This window comes from Rana temporaria, chromosome 5 (genome assembly GCF_905171775.1).
Source record: "Rana temporaria chromosome 5, aRanTem1.1, whole genome shotgun sequence".
In the NCBI taxonomy this organism is placed as follows: Eukaryota; Metazoa; Chordata; class Amphibia; order Anura; family Ranidae; genus Rana; species Rana temporaria.
The window spans coordinates 234,896,263-234,921,602 of record NC_053493.1 but is presented as its reverse complement, the minus strand read 5'-3'; the positions used below and the strand labels follow the sequence as shown (position 1 = coordinate 234,921,602).

Genomic DNA, 25,340 nt, shown 5'->3' with positions numbered 1-25,340 from the left:
GGGAGAACAAGTCTTTACTTTCCACAAGTAACTTGCACCGTGACTTCTACTAGGAGACTACTAGACTAGAGTTCTTTCTCAATAAAAGAGTACAGGGTACTTTGAGCTTAAGAAAGGTCTGATAAGTGCTAGAAATCCTAGCTGTATAATGGAGTACATTATATTTTATTCTGCTGCTGCCATATTGTATATTCACTGTAAGAGCGATTTAATGTATTAAGTGTTTGTGTAAAGTTATACAATTTAGGACATTTTAAAATTTTTGCATGTTTACATGATGTAGCTGTGTTTAATATACATTTATTTTACAACTTTCTTTGATTTCTCGTAACATCTTCAACCGTCTTCTTTTGCATGCCTTTCTCTATTTAGGTTCTGAGCTTCTTTTATCGTTCGGTACTTACTATTGGACTTTTGGGTTTTGCTTGTTGGCCTCTGGTTACCAAGCTGTGGAGGCAAGCTAAGGTAAAAAAAATTGGAAAAATTGATTAATTGCAATATAGTAATCCACATGCTTAAAGTCAAACTCCTAAGTAATAGAATTCTAATTTTGGTATCTGAATTTAATGTTCAGAGATTAACACATTTTAGGAGCCAGGTAACCAATGTAGCCAAAATTGCAACCAATTACTTTGATATACTATAAACTCGTTGGCTGTTTTATTAGGGTTACCTATATAGTAATGAACAGGACCCCTTTTCTTACAGAACTTCCTGAATTCTTTGTAGCACGTATTTAAAATTGTGCAGCTAATGAGGGCCTTTGCATTTTGGTTGGCTGCCTAAGAATGGACAAAAATGGCAACTTTGTTATGTGCCAGCCCTCTCACTATAAAAGGAAGGGGGAAGGAGGGCCAGCCACATATGTACACACATCCCCCTAATAGCGCCAAATATGGGCTGTTGTAGGGAATAGACAGGGAAAGCTGGCAAACTGCATAGCGAGAGATTTTGGATAGTTAGCAATGAAAACTGTACTTTAAATCATACCCTTTCACTAAAACTGCATCAGCATACAGCTCTGCATCTTTTCCTACTCAAACAAGCGCTTCTGGGTTAGGTGAAAATGTTTCAACTCCTCAATAAGGATAAATTGTGGTCAGTTAAGGCTAAAGCGGCTACCATAAAGCCCAATCTGGGCACAATAAACAAATATATACAATATATAGAATGAGATAATACAATACACATATTAAATGCATTATCATGCAGTGAAATTATGTACATAAATGAAAGAAGTCCATAATATATTACAGCTAGATTCTATATTCCATGGTTGGTGAAATGAGACTGTCCAGAAAGAAGTTCTGTCAAGTCAGTCTCTCAAGATGATAGGCTGTCACCAACACCTCCACATGTGAAGAAGCAGGGGGGTACGCACACCCCCCTCTCTGTCTACAATCTCTCAGGAAAGCCACGCCAGTGGGTTGGATCACACAGTAATGAGCTCAATTCAAATCAAAAAAAGAAATGAAACTCTATGATGTAATCTGTTTAAAATGATTTATTGTTTTTCCACACAGAACCCCCTGTTAAGAATTGCACTTACAGACACAATGTTGCAAACAGGCAAATCATTAGATAAGATTTCATTAGTAGACCATGCGGGATAGCACAGTGTCTCCTACCACATTTGGCTGTGTTTTCCAGCGGTGGTGAACGCAGTGTCCCTGAGCAGGGAATCGTGACAAAGGGCAGTTTTCAAACTGGCAACTAGTACCAACCAACAAACACACACGAACGTCTATATTTTATGAAGGCAATGCCAGCGCCAATCACACACAAATGCCCGCGTCTCAACAATTCTTTCCGTCTGACTTAATGTTCATTATGCAGTATTTTGAATCCTAATATATAGCACGGTATATAAAAAGCAGCAATTTTTGTATATAGAATCAAAACATTATTCCAAATTCAAGATTAAAATTAGAAAATAAAATTAAAAACAATGGGGGCGTGGCCTGACGCAGCATGGAGTAGGACATGTATGCCCTGAGCTCTGTCTAATACTCCTGAATTAACTCATCCTGCACTCCGAAAATCCTGCCATCTACCTTGGACAGCTGCCTGGGGACCCTCTTTACACTCTGCCTGGACTCCACTGACCCCAAAACATCCAGAGGCCAAACGGATCGACGATCCTCCCGCATGGCGGCCGCATTCAGGCAAGTCCGCGGCATCGGCCTACACACGCAAGTCCGCGGCCATCTTGCTGCAACCTCTCTCCAGACCAGCGCTGTGTCCAGGCTCCGTCACTGGTCAGCCTAACCCGGATAACCTCCCTGGGGCCCCTTAACACACCTGACCTTTGATTTTACGGACCCTTAGCCATCCATAAGCCCGCGCGCCTGCACTCAGGAAAGTCTGAGGCTTGGGCCTACTCCCGGAGATCCGCTGCCATTTTGATCCACACGGTCACCTGGCCTATGCACTAACCTGACACTACTGCTTTGTAGATTCACCTCCACGAACTAGGGGCACCACGGTACGGCACCCCAGACTCCCCCGGTATGTCACCATCCAAATCCCAGAGGGCAGCGGCGGCAAAACCTGTGCAGTACCACCGATGAAGAGGAGGAAGACCTGGAGGAATATGGCGCCCCTGAGAAGGCGCAGGGGAGAATGAACAGCAGGCGATGCTGATCATTTGCTTGAAGTGATTACCCTATGCAGAACTTCCCTTACAGCGCAAATTGAGGAGGTGAAGATGGACATTTCCCTTATCAGGCAGGACTTTCAAAAGCTCAGAGACCAGGTGAAGAAGACCGAGACCAGACTGAGCACGGAGGCAGACGCCATTCCACCCCTACAAACATCCTCAGACCGCATACAACAGCAAATACACCAAATCCTCGCTAAACAGGATGGTATGGAGAACGGACTTAGAAGATGTAATTTACGCCTTATAGGTCTGCCAGAGGGGGCCGAAGGTAAGGACACCACTACGTTCCTGGAGCAACTCCTAATCAACACCTATGGGAGAGAAGCCTTTTCCCCCATGTTTGCAGTAGAGCGAGCACACTGCCTGCCAGCCAGACCCCCCCCCCCCCCAGGGAGCCACCCATACATTCATAGCCAAACTTCTCAATTATAAGGACCGGGATGCAGCTCTGAGAATGGCGAGGGAAAAAGGAAATATCCCTATGGGAAAAGGCGCTGTTGGCTGCGCTCATTACTTCTGTGTAGGAAACCCTAGAAATTGAGGACACCTCTGGCACTGCCAAAGAGGTGGCTGTCAGCTTTGTTACTAACAAGCCATAACATACCTCCAAAGCTTTTCCTTATCCTGCCTACTTTGATAATTTTATAAATAGGGACTGGGAACGTCCGAAGCGGCCTTTTGTAGTCCCAAAACGTTTTAGTGAGTTTTCCTTTTTTGAGGTGACGCTTCTAAACCACTTGCCGACCGGCTAACGCTGATATACCTCGGCAGAATGGCATGGGCAGGCAAAGTAATGTACCTGTACGTTGCTTTAAATCTGCCGTCTAGCAGGCACGCTCAATGCCCGCTACGCTCCTCGGCAGTGTGCCCGCGGGTCCCGCAAACTCGATGTTTGCCGGCGGCCAGTGTCATTTACACAGTAATCAGTGCATTTTTATGTATAAATGATAATGGTTGCAAAATGGTGTCAAAAGTGTCTGCCATTACTAGTAAAAAAAAAATTAAATAAAAATGCCATTATACAATACTATATTTTTACATATTTGTGATTTACATATCATTTTTTTTTTTTTTTTTTTCTGTTCAAATTTTTTATTTAGCAAAAAAAAATTCACAGAGTTCGATAGCAAACATCTTTCAAAATGACATAGTAAAGGGTACATTGTAATACAGTCACAGTAGGAACAATTAAACCGTAGAAATAACATCACAGTGAGCAAATCTGAACAACAAATTACAAATTACAAATCACAAATGAAAAAATGTTCAGGTTCATTATAGTTTAACAAGTGGGCTGATAATACAACACCAGTAAAATTAGAACTGAACGATCGGGGAAGGGGGGAGACCCAACCCAATAACAATGTACCAATTAGGAAAGCACTCTGTAAAACAAAAGGAGACCAACAACAGGCCATCCCCAGGCAAAAGCCCGTGGGATCACCTGAGAGAGGTCATATAGGGCATTTCAAAGGAAACACAAAGCAGAGAAGGTATAGAAAGGAGAAGAGAGAAAAGGGAAAGAGAGAAAGAAGAGGAGGATAAGAGCAAGAGAGCTGGAGGACAGAGACGTGAGTTGAGAAAATGTCGGCCGGGCCGCATGGACCCCAGAAAGGCACAATACCCAGAAGGGATAAAACGACAGTTACGAAATCAGCAAGGACCTGTCAAATCCTGGGGGAAGGAAATGCTCTACCCAGGGTGACCAAGTTTTGTCATGATGAGCCATTCGGTCTAAAACTGTGGCCTCTATTTTGCTATGGACCATCGCCTGTGTCATCCTATTTTTAACTTCAGCTACATGTAAGATAGGGGTTTTCCAGGCCCTAGCTATGGACTGTTTAGCCGCCGTAGTTAGTTGTAATAGGAGTTTAATCTGGGCCCTCGTATAATCTCTTTGCACATGATTTAAAAGGGCCAGGGATGGGTCTGGGAGAAGATTGTCATTAAGTAGGGTGGAAGCCATTTGAAATATAATTATCCAGAACTGTTTTACAATCGGACAAGACCACCAAATATGTTCATGAGTACCAGTCATACCACAACCTCGGAAACAGAGAGGTGAATAGGAGGGCAGGAATTTAGAAATCCTGGCTGGGACCAGGTACCACCTCATGAGGACCTTATAATTGGCTTCTAGAGCCACAACATTCTGGGAGGAGGATTTTGTACGGGACCAGATATCATCCCAGTCTGAATTATCAAGCGTTATCTGGAGATCTTTAGACCACTGTGCAGCATAGAGGGGAAGGTCAGTTGAAGAAGTTGTGAAGTGGTAATAAATTCGCGATATAATACCAGGGGCATGAGGATCCGAATTGCAAATATTTTCATAAAAGGACATGCTACCCAGAGAAGAGCAGTCGCCTATTATACAGGGAGTGCAGAATTATTAGGCAAATGAGTATTTTGACCACATCATCCTCTTTATGCATGTTGTCTTACTCCAAGCTGTATAGGCTCGAAAGCCTACTACCAATAAAGCATATTAGGTGATGTGCATCTCTGTAATGAGAAGGTGTGTGGTCTAATGACATCAACACCCTATATCAGGTGTGCAGAATTATTAGTCAACTTCCTTTCCTTTGGCAAAATGGGTCAAAAGAAGGACTTGACAGGCTCAGAAAAGTCAAAAATAGTGAGATATCTTGCAGAGGGATGCAGCACTCTTAAAATTGCAAAGCTTCTGAAGCGTGATCATCGAACAATCAAGCGTTTCATTCAAAATAGTCAACAGGGTTGCAAGAAGCGTGTGGAAAAACCAAGGCGCAAAATAACTGCCCATGAACTGAGAAAAGTCAAGCGTGCAGCTGCCAAGATGCCACTTGCCACCAGTTTGGCCATATTTCAGAGCTGCAACATCACTGGAATGCCCAAAAGCACAAGGTGTGCAATACTCAGAGACATGGCCAAGGTAAGAAAGGCTGAAAGACGACCACCACTGAACAAGACACACAAGCTGAAACGTCAAGACTGGGCCAAGAAATATCTCAAGACTGATTTTTCTAAGGTTTTATGGACTGATGAAATGAGAGTGAGTCTTGATGGGCCAGATGGATGGGCCCGTGGCTGGAATGGTAAAGGGCAGAGAGCTCCAGTCCGACTCAGACGCCAGCAAGGTGGAGGTAGAGTACTGGTTTGGGCTGGTATCATCAAAGATGAGCTTGTGGGGCCTTTTCGGGTTGAGGATGGAGTCAAACTCAACTCCCAGTCCTACTGCCAGTTTCTGGAAGACACCTTCTTCAAGCAGTGGTACAGGAAGAAGTCTGCATCCTTCAAGAAAAACATGATTTTCATGCAGGACAATGCTCCATCACACGCGTCCAAGTACTCCACAGCGTGGCTGGCAAGAAAGGGTATAAAAGAAGAAAAACTAATGACATGGCCTCCTTGTTCACCTGATCTGAACCCCATTGAGAACCTGTGGTCCATCATCAAATGTGAGATTTACAAGGAGGGAAAACAGTACACCTCTCTGAACAGTGTCTGGGAGGCTGTGGTTGCTGCTGCACGCAATGTTGATGGTGAACAGATCAAAACACTGACAGAATCCATGGATGGCAGGCTTTTGAGTGTCCTTGCAAAGAAAGGTGGCTATATTGGTCACTGATTTGTTTTTGTTTTGTTTTTGAATGTCAGAAATGTGTATTTGTGAATGTTGAGATGTTATATTGGTTTCACTGGTAAAAATAAATAATTGAAATGGGTATATATTTTTTTTTGTTAAGTTGCCTAATAATTATGCACAGTAATAGTCACCTGCACACACAGATATCCCCCTAAAATAGCTAAAACTAAAAACAAACTAAAAACTACTTCCAAAATTATTCAGCTTTGATATTAATGCGTGTTTTGGGTTCATTGAGAACATGGTTGTTGTTCAATAATAAAATTAATCCTCAAAAATACAACTTGCCTAATAATTCTGCACTCCCTGTAGAACGAACAAAATGGGCTATCTGCAGGTATCGAAAGCATTCCCTAGATGGAAAGTCGGCCTGAGCCTGTAGGTCCGGGAAAGACTTAAGAGACGTAGCAGTAACCAAATCATCTATTCGGTGCAATCCGGCCTGGAGCCAGAGTCGAAAAGAGTCGGGTTCCGTGAAAGTGGGGTAGAAGAGGGGATGGCCCATAAAGGAAAGTAGAGGGGCGTGAGGGGAAACCAACCGGTAACGTCCACGTAGGCTATCCCAGAGTTTGAGAGAGTGGCGGGTAACTGGGTTCAGTATAGGGCCACGAACTGAGGGGGGCAACCAGAGAAGGTTGGATACCCGCAATGGAAAAACATCTACAGCCTCCAAGCTAACCCACAACGGAATTTCTGATGAGGAATGAAGTAATGTCAGTTGGGCCAGCTGAGCGGCCTGGTAGTAACGGACAAAATTGGGGATACCTAGACCCCCACTAAGTCTGCTACGAAGGAGAATGGTCCTGGAAACTCTAGGTTTAATGGGACCCCAAATATACTTAAAGACCCGAGATTGGACAGCGCGATGAAAGTAGGAGGGGACAGAGACTGGGAGAACTCTATATAAGTACAAAAGTTTTGGAAGTAGGGACATCTTAACAGCTGCCACCCGACCAAGCCAGGAGACACAGAGTGGTTTCCAAGCTTCTAGGAGAGACGATAGGTGCGATAACATTGGAAGATAATTAGAACTATAGAGAGAGGTAGGATCAGTCGTCAATTTTATACCTAAATATGGCAGAGACGTGGAAGACCAAGGAAAGGGGAAGTATTCCTGTAAATGTGCAACTTCCAAAGGAGGCAGAGACACATTAAGAGCCTTAGATTTTGAATTGTTTACCTCAAGGCCAGAAACCTTCGCAAATGATTCCAAAATACGGAGAAGATTAGGGAGAGTCTTACGAGGAGAAGTGATAAACAAAAGAGCATCATCCGCAAAGAGGCAGATTTTATGGGTGACGGAAGCAACCTCAAGACCTTTTACATCAGGACTAGCCCTGATCAGGGCTGCAAGGGGTTCAATCGCCAGAGCAAATATTAAGGGGGATAGGGGGCACCCCTGTCTCGTACCTCTTTCTATTGGAAAAGATTCTGAGCGAAACCCAGAATACTTAACATAGGCTTGAGGATGGTTATAGAGGGAATTCACCCACTGTAAAAAATGGGGGCCAAAACCCCAACACAAAACCCCAAAATATAATTTAGATAAGGCCAGGAGACCGTATCAAAGGCCTTCCTAATGTCCAGGGATAATAGGTGCATAGGGATTTTACGGGTTCTGGCTAAATGTTGGAGGAGGACCACTCTTCTGATGTTGTCACTAGCCTGACGGCGGGGTATAAAGCCTACCTGATCTTTATGTATCAGGCCCCCAATGATAGGGTTCAGGCGTGGGGCCATAATTTTGGCTAAGAGTTTAACATCAAGATTAAGTAATGAAATAGGCCTAAAATTGGACCATAGAGAATTATCAACATTAGGCTTAGGAATCATGGCAATTATAGCTGTCAATGTGTCTCGACCAAAGGAATGTCGTTGAAGTAAGGCGTTAAAGGAGTTAGTTAGAAGTGGGGCCAGGGTGCCAGCAAATTTCTTAAAATATGTTCCCGATAGCCCATCAGGACCCGGTCGTTTATGAGGTTTAAGGGTTTTTATTGCTGCCAGAACCTCCTCCGTAGTGATAGGTCTATCAAGAAAATCACGATTAGAATTGGATATAGTGGGTAGAGAAACATTCTGTAACAGCTCGTCGGCTGTGGTAGGAGAAAAAGGTGACTGGGCCTTATAGAGTGTTTGTAGCCTATTTCGAAATTCAGAGAGGACCTTTACAGGATTACTAGAATAGGTATTTTTATCTAGACGTAGCCTGATAGGGACGTGATTCCTCTCTGGCCGGCGAAGACGCAGGGCCAGAAAGGTATCTGGTTTGTTGGCTTTTGTGTATATGGTGTGGTTGGACCTACGGATGGATTTATCAGCTAGTTCAGCCAGAGCCAGATCCAGTTCCGTCCTCGCCTTTTCCAACTGTATCCTATGTTGCTCAGTGGGGGAGGATTGGAATTGTAAGAAACAGTGATGAAAATCATTCTCCAGCTCCGCTAACCGATTTAGGTGGGTGGATACCGAAATAAGTTTACCTCTGATAACTGGTTTATGGGCCTCCCAGAGGAGAACTGGAGAGATGTCAGGGGTAGAATTATGTTTCAAGTAGTCAGCTAGGGCTATCTGAATATCAAAACCGTAAGATTGGTTAGTAAGATGGGCCTCATTTATGCACCATGTACGGTCTTTAGATCTAGGGACCAAGGAAGGGACCGTGGTGATGACTGCACAGTGGTCGGACCAAGAGATAGGCTGGACAATAGAGTTGAGTAATATGGGGGAGGAAGCAACTGAAATAAAGATATGATCAATCCTAGAGAAGGATTTATGTGGGTACGAATAAAATGTGTAATTCTTTTTAGTCGGGTTGCATTCCCGCCATGAATCAAGCAAAGAGGTTTGTTGCAGGAGTTTTCGAAAACGGACGGAGGGGGAAAACTGGTCAGGAGCATAAGGGGATTTGTCTATGTGCGGCTGTAGCACCATGTTGGAGTCCCCACATAAAAACAGTGTGCCCTTACTGTGAGAGCGCAAGACTTGAAGCAAATGTGAGAAAAAGGGGATTGGATTAGTGTTTGGAGCGTAATAAGAGACCAGAGTAGTCTCCACATCTTGGAGCAGGCCTACTACTATAATGTAGCGACCCTCCGGGTCCCTAAGCTCAGAGGTAACCGTGAAAGGAAGAGTGTGGTGAAGAGCAATTAAGACACCACGGTGTTTTGTTGGCGCCGAGGCAGTGAACACTTGGGGATAACGGGAGCTAAAAATTTTTGGGGTGGAGCGAGCAGAGAAGTGGGTCTCTTGAAGGGCTACTATACTTGCCTTTAAGGTTGCAAACGTTTGGAAAGCTCTTTTATTGGGCGAGTTCAGGCCTTTGACGTTTAGAGAGAGTATGTTCAAGGGGGCCATCTGGGTGCGGAAATGGAGAGATTAAGCGATACCTCTGAGGCCATGCGACCCAGCCGATCTGGAAAGAGAAGAGAAAAGAAGAAAAAGAGGAAGAAGAAAAAAGGGTAATCATGTAGGGCAATCAAACGAACACAGAGAGAGAAATGAGTCAGACTCTATTGCCCGACAAAATAGTGCACCAACACACGCGCCAGCCAGCTAGCTCATGGGTGGGTGAACCGAAGTAAGGGGGAGCAATGACAGCTCCCCGCCACTAATGGGATATATAGATCTAATTTTTAGAAACAATATACAACAGTTGTCAGCTCCCATGGAAGCCGGCATTGGAAAAATAAATTAAAGTACAATAACAAAAAGGAATAATAAAAATAATAGAAAAAAAAAAAAAAAAGAAAACAATAAGACAAAAAGTAACAGTACGCTTGTTGACTCTGCCACTAACCATCGGGCATCAGCAAATAACATATGAGACTACATAGGCGTATGGTGCAGTGGCCAAGTATAGAAGTAATGCACAAGATAAGGATATGGTAGAGGCAAAAGGAAGGTGGGATTAGAGGAGAGGGGATGAGAGAGGGAAGGGGAATAGGAAAAGAGGGGAGAAGGGGGAAAGGGATGGGGGGAGCTAGGGAAGGAAAGGAAAGTATCCCTGGGATCATGACGGTGGATGGGAGTGGGTGGGAGGGGAAGGAAGGGTATGGGGGGAAAAAAGAAGGTTAGTCCGGGAAGGGTAGGGGGGGGAGAGCCTCAGGAAAGTGATACGAAAGACCTTGTGCAGTTATACAGGAGAATAATTACCCCTTAGTGTTATATAGGGCAGATCGGGTAACCACCATTGTAAGTTATGGGTTTCGTAGCCCAGCATCCGCCAGCACCCAAATGGGCCCAGGCCGAGGCCAGGGCAACAGAACATATAGAGTTACCCATTTTAAACAAATTGGGGAAAAGGAGAACAAATAAAAACAAAACGTCTAAACTCATGCTGTTAAAAGGCATACAGCTAAACTTGGTAAACATAATAAGCAACAAAAATTTGATTGACTAAATACTGAACCTGAGCAACCCTCGTTGGTAAAGAGAGAGTTGCTACTACCTCCTCCACATGGGAGGGGAGAACTAGGGCAGTCTGTCCCCACTTGCCGTGAGTGGGGGACCGTCCATGGATTGGACAGGTAAGATCGAAAGCTTCAGACAGTTCGACCAACTTGAAGGAGAGTATTCGCCACGGCACTAGAGAGGAGACGGGAAACCTGCAAGTAAAGGTTAGGAAAAGCATACTCAGCGGGGTGAGTACAGCTGACGGCTCGACGATCCATCTTTAGGTATACGAGCAGGGGTTCCCTTACGAACGGAAGATGGACCCGGCTGGGGCCTCTGTGAGTTGGTTGTGTACGGGTGAGCAGCGTTGCGAGCCGGGGTGCGGGGGGAGGCAATCTCTGACGGTTGTGTTGGGTCAGCTAGGTGGAGTGACTCTAAGAGACGCTGGAGAGATTCTGGCGAGGTACAGGAATGCTGTTGGCCACGATAGGTGAATTGTAAAGCAAAGGGGAATCGCCAAGTATATTTCAGCTGGTGATGCATGAGCACTTGTAACTGAGGTTTCATGGCCCGTCTTTTTGCGATCGTAAGTGGGGCCAGATCAGAAAAGAGTTGGTAAGCGTGGCCCTGGAACAGGAGAGCGTCCTTATTACGAGCAGCAGATAATAATTGTTCCTTCGTGCGAAAGAAGTGTAATTTAACAATTATGTCTCGAGGGGGGCCGTCTTGTTGGCGACGGGTCAGGGCTTTATGTATCCTATCGAATTCTAACCGTTCAACCGGTATAGAGGATGCAGAAAGTTCCTGAAATATGGCCGTTGAGAAAGATTGCAAATCGTCAACACTCTCGGGTATACCCCGGATACGTAAATTAGACCTGCGAGAGCGATTCTCCGCATCCTCCAAACGTGAGAGAAGGGTAGCGTTTTCTTCACGGAGAGCAGCCTGCTCCTGGGCCTGCTCTTGGAGAGTCAATTCCATGTCGTCCATCCTAGTCTCTAGGTCCGCAGTGCGCTGACCCAGCTCTCTAATTTCCCGTGACAGTCTATTAGTTATCTGATCAGAGGTAGTCTTTAGGGCCTTGTGGAGCATGGACTCCATGTGCTTAAGGAAATCATTTTGCGACATACCCGATGATGGAAGAGTAGGGGGGCTGCCAGCATGAGATCCATCGCCCCCATCCTCATCGCTGTCTGCGTGCACGGACCGGACCGGAGAGGCGGCCTGTTGTTTGGCCAGGGCCTTCGCCGCCATCTTGGATGAGGCGCGGGCGAGAGCTTCCTTAATCGGCTTGGGCTTCGGTTTACCGCGGTGGCCGGTCAGAACCATCCCGGGTGAAGCAGGCGGCTATCGGGGGCAGACTGTCCAAAAAATCAGGGTCGCTGCGTGGTTCAGGCTGCTATACAAGTCCCGATATAGCGGCGGGGAGTGCGGAGCTCTAAGGGAATGCGTCCACCATCGTGAGCCTCGCGCATGCGCCCCTTTATTTTTTTTTTTTTTTAATGAGTTCTATATTTGATATCATTGACTAATGATAATTTAGACCATTATATGAGCCTTCAATTTCTGGCAGGGGGGTCAGCGTATTTGTATAGGTGTAAGTATGCAGATAAGATTTAATTCTCATTTAATTAAAAGGTGAAGTAATCATTATCCTTTGTTATGAAAGGCATTTAAAGAATAACAATTGCATTGATAAAATACATTGGGTTATAATTCTTCTTTCTATTTTTCTATATGAACATTTTAGATAAAATGTTTGAAAATCATATGCATGTGAAAAAATAAGGAAGTCTTTTACTTCTTCCAGTAGCAGGTTTAGCCTGCTGTACTGTGCCAGGAAACGGCTGGATTGATTTTGCTGTTCTGTCAATTCTGCTTGTGTACATGATCTCCCACAGTGCTGTTACCGATATTTACTTTTTTTTCCTTTCTCTTTCTTTGCAGATAACAACTGTGAGTTGGGTTCTCTTGTGCTTGCTGCTGGCAGTGTTTCCCCTGATGCCTGTTGTTGGAAGGGAGCCCAACATCACTCTGGTGTAAGATCAACATTGTCTTCCTAAAAGCTTTATATCACATTTAGTACGCACTGATTCAGTGAGTCTTGTCAGACACGTGAACTATTGTGGAGTCAGGGGAAAAAAGGATGTTATTTCAATAATGAAAGAAACTGTCTGCTTAGATGGGCTGCTGATGGTTATTCTATCGTGCATTAAGTAGACTTTAAGAGTTTATAGCATTTATTTATCTTTTGTTTGTAATATATACAGTATATATATATATATACATACACACAGGACCTTGAAAAAGTATTCACACCCCTTAAAATGTTCCACATTTTGTCATGTTACAACCAAAAACATAAATGTCATTTATTTGGGTTTTTATGTGATAGACCAACACAAAGTGGCACACAATTGCAAAATAATAAATGATTTTCCAAGTGTGGTGTGCATTTGTATTCAGCCCCCCCCCAGTCAATACTTTGTAGAACCTCCTTTCGCTGCAATTACAGCTGCAAGTCTTTTTGGGGATGTCTCTACCAGCTTTGCACATCTAGGGAGTGAATTTTTGCCCATTCTTCTTTGCAAAATAGCTCAAGCTCTGTTAGATTGCATGGAGAGTGTCTGTGAATGGCAAATTTCAAGTCTTACGTCAGATTCTGCACTTTGACTAGGCCGTTCTAAAACGTGAATATGCTTTGATCTAAACTAGGGGTCTCCAAACTATGGCCCTCCAGTTGTTCAGGAACTACAATTCCCAACATGCCCAATCATGTCTGTGAATGTCAGAGTTTTACAATGCCTCGGGGCGTGTAGTTCTGCTACAGCTGGAGGGCCGTAGTTTGGAGATTCCTGATCTAAACCATTCCATTGTAATTCTGGCTGTATGATTAGGGTCATTGTCCTGCTGTAAGGTGAACCTCCGCCCCAGTCTCAAGTCTTTTGCAGACTCGAACAGGTTTTCTTTTAAGATTGTCCTGTATTTGTCTCCATTCATCTTCCCATCAACTCTGACCAGCTTCCCTGTCTCTGCTGAAGAAAAGCATCCTCACAACATGATGCTGCCACCACCATGTTTCACGGTGGGAATGATGTGTTCAGGGTGATGTGCAGTGTTAGTTTTCTGCCACACATATCATTTTGCTTTTAGGCCAAGAAGTTTAATTTTGGTCTCATCTGACTAGAGCACCTTCTTCCACTTGTTTTCTGTGTCACCCACATGGCTTCTCGCAAACGGCAAACAGGTTTGAAGAAGACCAGATTTTTGGACATATCCTCCCACCTGAGCTGTGGATCTCTGCAGCTCCTCCAGAGTTTCCATGGGCCTTTTGGCTGCTTCTCTGATTAATGCTCTCCTTGCCCGGCCTGTCAGTTTAGGTGGATGGCCATGTCTTGGTAGGTTTGCAGTTGTGCCATACTCTTTCTATTTTCAGATGATGGATTGAACAGTGTTCCGTGAGATGTTCAAAGCTTGGGATATTTGTTTTCTAACCTAACCCTGCTTTAAACTTCTCCACAACTTTATCCCTGATCTGACTGGGCTGCTCCTTGACCTTCCTGATGCTGTTTGTTAACAAAGGGTTTCTAACAAATCTCTGAGGGCTTCACAGAACAGCTGTATTTATACTGAGAATAAATTACACACAGGTGGACTCTAGTTTCTAAATAAGTGACTTCTAAAGGCAATTGGTTCCACTAGATTTTAGTTAGGGGTATCAGAGTAAAGGGAGCTGAATACAAATGCACGCCACACTTTTCAGATATTTATTTGTAAAAAAAAATTGAAAACCATTTATAATTTTCCTTCCTCTTCATAATTATGTGTCACTTTGTGTTTGTCCATCACATACAATCCCAATAAAATACATATGTTTTTGGTTGAAATAGGACAAAATGTGGAAAATTTCAAGGGGTCTGAATACTTTTTCAAGGTACTGTATGTGTGTGTATATATATATATATTTTAGTTTTTTCTTCTTTCCCATATATTGGTCCCTTAGGTAATATACATCTCTTCTAATACAGATTGTGTAGATTTTATTCTCCTTTGCCTACTAGGAGTGGTTTTTATGTGTCTTCATCACTGAACATTGGATAATATTTATTATGGTACAAGAAACTTTTTTCCCACCTCGTAGCACATCTGTTTACGTTCCATTTACTAGTAGTAAGTAGTAGTCTTCTTTAACCACTTCAGCCCCGGAAGGGTTTACCCCCTTTCTGACCAGAGGACTTTTTACAATTTGACACTGCGTCGCTTTAACCACTTGTGGACCGCCTAACACCGATATACGTCGGCAGAATGGCACGGAAAGTGCCCAGCCGTGGGTCGCGCACACGCCGCCGGCGGCGCGCTCGCCACCCGGTCCGAAGCTCCGTGACCGCGGTACCCGCAGACCCGATCGCCGCCGGTGTCCCACGATCGGGTCACAGGAGCTGAAGAACGGGGAAAGGTGAGTGTAAACAAACCTTCCCCGTTCTTCTCTGTGGCTTGCCACTGATCGTTTGTTCCCTGTTATAGGGAACGGCGATCAGTGACGTCACACGTCCAGCCACGCCCCCCTACAGTAAGAATCACTTCCATAGGGCACACTTAACCCCTTAGCGCCCCCTAGTGGTTAACCCATTCACTGTCATTTTCACAGTAAACAGTGCATTTTGTATAGCACTTTTCGCTGTGAAAATGACAATGGTCCCAAAAATGTGTCAAAAGTGTCAGATGTGTCCGCCATAATGTCGAAGTCACGAAAAAAATCGCTGATCGCCGCCATTACTAGTAAAAAAATAAATTATTAATAAAAATGCCATAAAACTATCCCCTATTTTGTAAACGCTATAACTTTTGCGCAAACCAATTAATAAACACTTATTGTGATTTTTTTAACCAAAAATATGTAGAAGAACACGTACCGGCCTAAACTGAGGAAAAAAAACATGTTTTTTTTTTTATATATTTTTTGGGCATATTTATTATAGCAAAAAGTAAAAAATATAGAATTTTTTTTAAAATTGTCGCTTTATTTTTGTTTATAACACAAAAAATAAAAACCGCAGACGTCATCAAATACCACCAAAAGAAAGCTCTATTTGTGGGAAAAAAAGGACGCCAATTTTGTTTGGGAGCCACGTCTCACGACCGCGCAATTGTCAGTTAAAGCGACACAGTGCCGAATCGCAAAAAGGGGCCTTTACCTGCATAATGGTCCGGGTCTTAAGTAGTTAATTGACAATTGCGCAGTCATGCGATGTGGCTCCCAAACAAAATTTGCGTCCTTTTTTTCCCCACAAATAGAGCTTTCTTTTGGTGGTATTTGATCACCTCTGCGGTTTTCATTTTTTGCGCTATAAACAAAAGAACAGCAACAATTTTGAAAAAAACACAATATCTTTTACTTTTTGCTATAATAAATATCCCAAAATATTTTTTTTTAAAACACATTTTTTTCCTCAGTTTAGGCTAATATGTATTTTTCTACAAAATCACAATAAGCGTATATTGATTGGTTTGCACAAAAGTTATAACGTCTACAAAATAGGGGATAGTTTTATTGTATTTTCTTTTATACATTTTTTTTGCTATTAATGGTGGTGATTAACAAGCTTATGGTACCTAAAAATTTTCATAGGTGATGCTTTAAAAGCATTTACAGCTTATCATTGTAGAGCTGATTGTGAATGATAGCCTTAGAAGTATTGCTCTCATTCTGACATTCCTAACAGTGTTCACTCTGACGCTCAATCTCTATTTACATACATGTGCGTGATGTACGCTTGCGTTTGCATTTGTGTGGGTGCGTTTGCTCGGTGGCTGGGGTGGGGGTGCTTTTAATTTTAATTTTTTTTATTTTATTTATTTCATTTAAGGAATTGTAAAGTAAAACATTTTTTCACCTTAATGCAATCTATGCAATAAGGTGAAAAAACATCTGATTACCTGACCCCTCGAAAGTCCCGTGCGCGGTCCAGAGATCCTCTTCGCCGCTCAGCCTGGTCGATGATTGGCTAATGCGGATCAGTCACATCCAGTGACGCGATGCGCAGAGGGGCGGGACCAAGTGATACAGCGAGCGGCTATGGCCGCTCTCTGTATCACGGGAGCGCGCCCGCAATTACTCACCATCATGCAAACTCTTTTGCATGACTGTGGTCAGTATTTGCAGGGAGGACCAGAGACAGCCACCGAGGGACCCCAGAAAACGTGGATCTGGGCCACTCTGTGCAAAACGAACTGCACAGTGGAGGTAAGTATAACATGTTTATTTTAAAGGACATTTTTTTTTCCTTTACTAACCCTTTAACCTTATTGTTGTCATAAAGGGAAAACAAGCCTCTATTTGATAGCTTGGGGCAGGTGAAAGGTACACTTTATGGAGTGTCTATTAGACTAGGGGTCCCCAACCACTGGGACGTGGCCTCTCTGCAGCTGGGGACATGAGAGATCCAGGCAGGCAGGAGGATGAGAGAAGCAAGCAGGTAAGCAGAGATGATATCACCTGCCCTGCATCACCGCTCTTCCGCCCTCACAGTTGGGCCTCTTCAATGTCAGAGGTGCAGCGGGGAGCAGAGAGAGGACATCATCTCTCACTGCCTGCCCCCGCATCTCCGCTCTCCTGCCCTCACTCAAAACCAACCACTGCACATAGGCCTGCTTCTGTGCTAAATAGACCAGTGTTGCCACCAATGCAGTGACAATCCACATCTGGTGGCACTGGCAGGCGACATGGCAAGTGATAATCCGCATCTGGTGGCAGGCGACATGGCAAGTGATAATCCGCATCTGGTGGCAGACAACCTGGCAAGTGACAATTCGCATTTGGTGATAGGCAACGTGGGAAGTGACAAGCTGCATCTGAAGGCAGGCGATGTGGCAAGTGACAATCCACATCTGGTAACAGCTGATGTGGCAAGTGACAATCCGCATCTGGTGGTAGACGACCTGTCAAGTGACAATCAGCATCTGGTGACAGGTGATGTGGCAAGTGACAATCCGCATCTGGTAGCAGGTGATGTGGCAAGTGACAATCCGCATCTGGTGGCAGGTGACAATATGCATCTGATGGCAGGCTCTCCTGCCCTCACTCAGAACCAACCACTACACATAGGCCTGCTTCTGTGCTAAATTGATCAGTGTTGCCACCAATGCAGTGACAATCCACATCTGGTGGCACTGGCAGGCAAGTAATAATCCGCATTTGGTGGCAGACAACCTGGCAAGTGACAATTCGCATCTGGTGACAGGCAACGTGGGAAGTGACAAGCTGCATCTGAAGGCAGGCGATGTGGCAAGTGGCAATCCACATCTGGTAACAGCTGATGTGGCAAGTGACAATCCGCATCTGCTGGTAGATGACTTGTCAAGTGACAATCAGCATCTGGTGACAGGTTATGTGGCAAGTGACAATCCGCATTTGGCATCAGGTGATGTGGCAAGTGACAATCCGCATTTGGCATCAGGCGATGTGGCAAGTGACAATCCGCACCTGGTGGCAGGTGACAATCCGCATCTGGTGGCAGGCAACACAGCAAATAACAATCCACATCTGGTGGCAGGCATATTGGCAAGTGACAAGCTGCATCTGGCGTCAGGTGACGGTGGCAAGTGACAATCCGCATCTGGTTGTAGGTGACGTGGCTAGTGACATTACGCATCTGATGTCATGCAATGTGGCAAGTGACGAGCTGCATCTGGTGGCAGGCGACGATGGAAAGTGACACGATCAGGGCTCCCACTGATTCTGCATTATGGTGATTTCACCTATTTCATTTTATATTCCAATGTATGAACACAAATAATGCACTTCAATCATGGTCATTGGCCTGACAAATTGCCCACGGAAAATGTCTCCCTCCCCGGGCCTTGGTACTATTTTCCTCCATGCAGACAGTGCCAAAGAGGTTGGGGAGCACTGTATTAGACCACCAATTTCTTCCCTGCCCTCCAGTGCAGCTAATAAAGCACAGAACGTTTACTTTCAATGCTAACGGTAAGGGCTCTTTCACACGGAGCGGACTGTTTCTGGGTCCGCTCCGTGTGTCTCCGTCGGCTCAGTGGGGATCCCCGCTGAGCTGTCGGCGGATAGGGCGGTCCCCGCACACAGTGCAGGGACCGCCCTGTCTCAGCTCCGCTCTGCCCTATGGGGAACTGGATGCAGACGGACCGTTAACGGTCGCAGACGGACCGTTATTACAAGTCCGTTAACGGACTTGTAATAACGGACAGGCGGAGCGGACGTCTGAAAGGGGCCTAAACAGGACAAATAGAGGGGGTGAACCTCCTTAACGGGGCACCGACAGTATTAAAAACTGACAAGTGTTCTAACCTCTCGCCAATGCATCCAAAACTAAAAGGAAAGATGGGCCTCCTATGACATGCAATTGCATTTCTAATATAAGATTTGTTACATGGACTTTTATGTGTGCTTTTTTTGTATTGTTACTCACACTGAGTGCCTTCAGTTACAGATTTTGAAAATTAGCTCTAGGCCCATTTCTCCATTTAGCTCTGCTACCTCTTATTTCACATAATAAAGCTAGTTTCAGAAATGAGGGAGTTAAATTGTTGGTCTGTGTTTTTTCATGCTCTGTTGATCTGCCAGCTTAATAATCAAAACAGAAATAAAATCAATATTGGTGCTGCTTAAGTGAGGAATTGGATTCAGAAACACGGTTGGAACCATGCAGTTAACAGCTGAAAAAAATTAACTGGAAATGCAGAAGTGAGAGATGCTGACAGAAAATAGATTACAAACATAACCATAAAAACAGGTTTATTTTGATATAACTGAAATTGTGAGTCTTACTTTATATTTTAGTTTTTTTTCTGGTGTGTTGACTAGTATGATAGGAGCATATAACCCTGAATGACTGACATTGGCTCTATATGTGAGTAGGGTGGTCAGCTCAAAGCTAATATCAGACTAATTGCTATAGGATGCAAGCTATTTAGGCTGTTTGTATGAACTGATTAATCTAGCTTCAGTACTTTCTCTATCCCCATCATGTAATGCTTCATGAAATGAGCTAGTACTTGGCTAATCTCATTTTTGGCTGTAAAAAGAAAGGTGACTGTGTATGCTGTTTAAGGGCCCTGTCTGACTCTGAATATGCTTGAGGCAGGATTTGACTCCGCATGCTTCTGAAAGTGGACCTTTCAGTAACTTTACAAGTCGGAATGAATACATTTGTGAATATTTTGCAATATAGAGAAACATCATCATTTTTTTTATAAAAAGTTGTAATTTTTATCATTAAAATGCAGTCCTTGAGCACTAGACAAGGGATTTGCCTTGACTGAGATGATGTCATCAGTCTGCTGCAGACAGGAGGAAAAATGTTCACAGTCTCCTTTCTCCCAGTTGTCAGACTTCAACATTGTACTTTTTTGGCAAGTGGGGGCAAATCTGTATCAGACATGTCACTAAATAGTGCATGAACTAAGATGGCATGATCCTGGAGATAAAAGCAGAAAAAAAAAAACATTGTTGGGGGGAGGGGGCTTTCGAAGTTATACTGCATGGGTCTTCAAACTATTAGCCTCCAGTTGTTCAGGAACTACAATTCCCATAATGCCTAGTCATGTCTGTGAATGTTATGCCGCGTCGTTTTTTACAACCCGAAAAATGATCGTGTGTACGCGGCATTACAATGCCTCATGGGATGTGTAGTTCTGCAACAGCTGGAGGCCGTAGTTTGAGGATCCCTGCTATACTGTGATATATTTTAAATCACAGTACAATAGTTCAAGATATTAATTATCCACCTGACCCTTCATCACATGAAAAATGTTATGTGATACTAAATCTTTTTTACCATAAAAATTGTGTCTATTTTCCAGAGAAGGAACATGAATCGCATATCAAGTAATTTTCCCTATGAAACAAGGAGCTACCTCTTTTCAGTCTTCTTTTGCTTTTCAGCAAACACAAAATACCAACTTGGCTGTACAGGCTTCTGCCTTGAGACACACCCTGTCTCACAGAACCCAGGCTCTGCATGCTTCTTACTGCATTATTGGTTCTCTTCCCCACATCTCTGTGCTGCACAGGTCCACAATCTGATCATTCTTGCTCACAGATTCACAGGTTCCACGCTCTCACCTCTTGATAGAAGCCCATCTGACTCCTGTGCTATGACCTCCTGTCTCTCGAGTGGAGCACAGCTGACCCCAAGCTAGAGCTCTATCTTCAAAATGGGAGCCCTGAACTATCCTTGGTGTAGGTTCACACTGCTTGTGGGTTAGAAATTGTGCAAGTTCAAAGCGGCAATGCAGTCTGAATTCAGGGGTGATTTGACAGACATCTGTGCGGGTTGCTGCACAAATGTCTATTCAAATTGCCCTCAAAGTCGCCAAAAGTAGAACGGGAACTACTTTTGGGAACCGGTGCGGCACCGCAAATAAAAAAAAACTAGACACAGGATTGGAGCCTCCAGACCCTGATCTGGGACTACCAAACCCGAAGAAAACTGAAATTCCAGTTTTTTCCATTCAGAAACAATATTCTGGAGCTTCAAGCCCTGTACACTCAGCCAGGAATCTCACTATGAAAAAAACGTTGGTTTTCCTTATGGGATTCCTGGCAAGCTTGCCTTGCAAAGCCGTGCATACAGACGACCACTCAAAAGAACCGTCGTTCTTTTAAATGGCAAGAACGCAGTGACGTCATCGACTACGACGAGCCAGCGGTCATCACATCCGATGCAGTCGCCGCCATCTTGCTACACACCACACTAACCTTGTATGTGACCGCACATGCGCCAAAGTCTTATCGAGCATGCACAGGTTTACCTCAGACAGGTAAGCATACAGACGACTGGTTTTCTCGTCGGGAAACACTCTGCCGGGAATCCCGACGGGAAAATAAAGAGCAGGTTCTCTATTTTTCCCGGGCAGTTTTTCTGTCGGGAAAACTGCTAGGGAGCATACACACAGCCGGGATTACCGGCCAAATGCTCTCCTGACAGTTTTCCTGCTGGGAAAACCGGTCATGTGTACGATTCTTCACATTTGCCTTCGTGCAAATCCTGTGTATCTTTTGCCTAAAATGTCATAGTAGCATGGCCTCACACTCAAAATATACAGTGTGTTTGTATATATATATATATATATATATATATATATATATCAGGCCTGAACTGAAACTGTAATAACACATTGGCATAAGTATTCAGACGTTGGGCTCAGATGGGCTTGGTTTCAGAAAATAGCAATAAAGTAAAATCGATTCCTTATAAGCCCTTTTGGGTTTCATCTTTCTTTCTCTGCTATTCATATTTACCATCACTCCTAGCTTTAGTTTTTTGTGTCTCAAGCTTTATCTCAGTAACCTGCACCTGATAAATATTTCACCATGCTTTGGCTTTAGAGATGAAAACCTGGAGCAGATACAAGATTACTTTGTTGACTTTTTAGAATTTTCTGCAGCTTTTTAATAATATAAAAGCTTTTGGTTTTAGTGGTGAGAAGAAATGTCATCTCTACTGTTATTAGCGGAATAATCTCTGTGCCCTTATGACCGTTTTACTAGCCTAGAACAAATACCAAGTGAAAAGTTGACTTGTAAACAAAGGAGTGGGTCTGAGAGCACGGACATAAAACAGATTTTTTTTGGAACATAACATATTTATGGCATTTCATGCATAAATGGACACAAACTCAGGGAAAATCTTAAATGTTCAAGTCAAGTACATTTTTCAGCAAAATATGTTGTGGTTTAAACACAGTGTAGAGTTTGTTCCATATTGTATATTTATAATATGGAAAGTAGGCATGCGTTGATTAATTGTCTTGTAATGGAACAATTTAACCACTTGCTTACTGGGCTCATATACCCCCTTCCTGCCCAGGCCAATTTTAAGCTTTCAATTGTGTGGTCATGCTACACTGTACCCATATTACATTTTTATATTTTTTCACACAAATAGAGCTTTCCTTTTGTGGTATTTAATCACCTCTGGGGTTATTATTTTTTTCTAACCACACAGAAAAATACTAAACAGTGTCATTGTTTGTTATAAAATTTAGCAAACAGGTAATTTTTCTCCTTCATTGATGTGCACTGATGAGGTTGCACTGATGGGCACTGATAAGATCCACTGATGGGTACTGATGGGTACTGATAGGCTGCACTGATGGGTACTGATAGGCTGCACTGATGGGTACTGATAGGCTGCACTGATGGGTACTGATAGGCTGCACTGATGGGTACTGATAGGCTGCACTGATGGGTACTGATAGGTTGCACTGATAGGCATTGGTGGGTGGCACTGATTGGCAGCACTGATGGGCACTGGTAGGTGGCACTGGTGGGTACTGGTTAGCAGTACTGATGGGCACTGGCAGTTGGCACTGTTGGGCACTGGTAGGTGGCATTGATGGGCACTGGTTAGCAGCACTTGTGTCTACCAAATGGGACCGATGTCCCCCTTACAGAAGCTGGTAATCTGCTTTATTTTTTTCTCAGCATGAGGGATATAAGTTGATTACTGGCTTCTGCTTACATCATGTGATCAGCTGTCATTGGCTGACATCTGATCACGTAAACGCCCTCCCGACAATTTAAGCCTGGGCTGTAGCCGTCTTTCCAATATACCGTGGGCATTAAGTGGTTAATAGTTCTATCAAATCTGAACTCGTGCTATTGTTTAAACAATTCATATGTTGCTTTTCATGACATTTTGAAACTGCATATTATGATGAGACCTGACCTTTATAAGGATTTTTTATTGACCAATTTCTGCCCTAAAAGTATTTTAGTATTTAGAACTGGGATTTTATTAACCCCCACCCACAGACTCTCATTAAACACTTTCATATATAATCAGTCAGGACTCCCAAAATTGTAGTTTGGAGAGTTAAAGCATAGAAGGCCTAGCTTAGATTATGATCTCGGGGGGCGTGGCCGGACCGTGAGGGAGAATGGACGCTTAGCTGCTGAGCTCCTGTCACCCTGGGATAACTTTCCACCCTTACAGCTCACCCAGCCTAAATTTGCAGTTTTTACCGACATGGGAACGGCCTCAAGGTCATCATCTGCCTCGAGATCCCGTTCACCAAGGGAGAATAACGGTACAGTGACATTTTCAGTCACGGATACATCCCGCGCTAACAGAGGGAACATGGCGACGTCTCGCCAGAGGATTACCTCAGGTAATTCACAGCAGCAGCACAGGGACCCTGAGGAAATTATCCTTAGCCCGACACCGAACCCAGTCTCCGCTTCGGTGGGACCGGAGGTTCGGGGAATACAGAACACCTCAGCTCAAAGATCATTGACCATTGAGGATTTAAAGAATGTAGCAACAGACATTAAGGATGCTCTGGCGGCTGCAATCTCAGAGTTGCGGTTAGACCTCCGCTCCCTCACAGATAGAGTCTCACACACTGAAACTGCTCTAGAGGACCATGAATCCATCCTCAGGCGTTCCACAAGGAAGGTGGATGATCACACTCTCCAATTAAGAGACATGAATAGACATATGGAGGACCTCGACAATAGAGGACGCCGCCAGAATTTAAGAGTCAGGGGTTCACCTGAATCGGTCGAGGGGGACCTTGTTTCCCAATCTGTGGTAGGCCTGTTTAATTACATACTCGACAGACCACCCCAGACTGACATAGATCTTGTCAGAATTCATCGTGCATTGCGTCCTAAAGGAAAAGACACGGATCCACCCAGAGATATAGTATGCTGCCTGGCTGATTTTAGACTTAAGGAAGAGATCTTAAGAAAAGCTAGGGGTAAGCAATTAACTTGTCAAGGTGCACCGATTCAACTTTTTCAAGACCTGTCGGGTATCACTTTAAAACACCGCAGGGACCTCAGACCCCTTTTGGATGTCCTACGCGACAGAAACATAGGGTATAAATGGAAATTCCCATTCTGCCTGTCTGTATCTCATCAAGGGCGCACTGCAATGCTGAAAGTCCCGGAGGACTTGCCCAGATTCTGTGACACCCTGGGGATCCCTTTGATTGCGGTACCAGAATGGTATGCAATGTACCGTCAATCCGTGCATCGCTGGCCACCACAGCGTATGGAACCCATGGAGACTCAGTCTACCAATTACCGCCGTCGGCGCTCTCCCTCAGAATCAGGAATACCACCTGATGATACGACATCTGTCTCTCTTAACCTAGGTTCACCTAGGCCAGCTGCCAGGAGGGCACGAAGAGACCATTAATAAATACCTACCTGAAGTCTCCTGTTGGCAGAACATCCTGCCCTTCCGTTTATGGTTCTGGAGTAAGGAAAAGAGTCGGTTATGTTCTTTTTTGGAGTTTATTTGTTCATCCTACTTTCTACAGAACCAGTTTGAAAATTGTTATGACAGGGCACATCCTTGAGATATGACAGATAGTGTCTTCATCTGATACGCAACTACCTGAAAACAGATGGCTTAATTCTGTCAGATGGAGCTGACAGCACCCTCCTTATAAAACAAATACCTCAGCCTATATAACAACATGGTGAGCAGCTGCATTCTTCTTGCAAATAATCATCATCACCTTGAGAGATTTGAGGTATTATGTTATGGTTAATTTCTGTTTGGGTACAAATCACCCTCTTGTGGATTTCATGCCGACTCCATGGGTCTCCTCCGTGACATGCAGAGAATCAAACTTACCTTTATACCAGGAATGGACGACACAACAATATAT

At 44.0% G+C, this 25,340-nt stretch overlaps 1 protein-coding gene across 2 annotated transcripts in view; it reads left to right on the top strand.

The window, feature by feature from the left end:
- Window positions 1-25,340, top strand: part of PIGN (phosphatidylinositol glycan anchor biosynthesis class N) — a 453,184-nt gene that overhangs the window by 264,936 nt on the left and 162,908 nt on the right. For both annotated transcript variants that reach the window (XM_040353586.1, XM_040353585.1), the window contains exons 17-18: window positions 373-465; window positions 12,627-12,718. In XM_040353586.1, coding sequence (XP_040209520.1) covers window positions 373-465; window positions 12,627-12,718 — 185 coding nt within the window. The remainder of the gene's footprint in view (window positions 1-372; window positions 466-12,626; window positions 12,719-25,340) is intronic.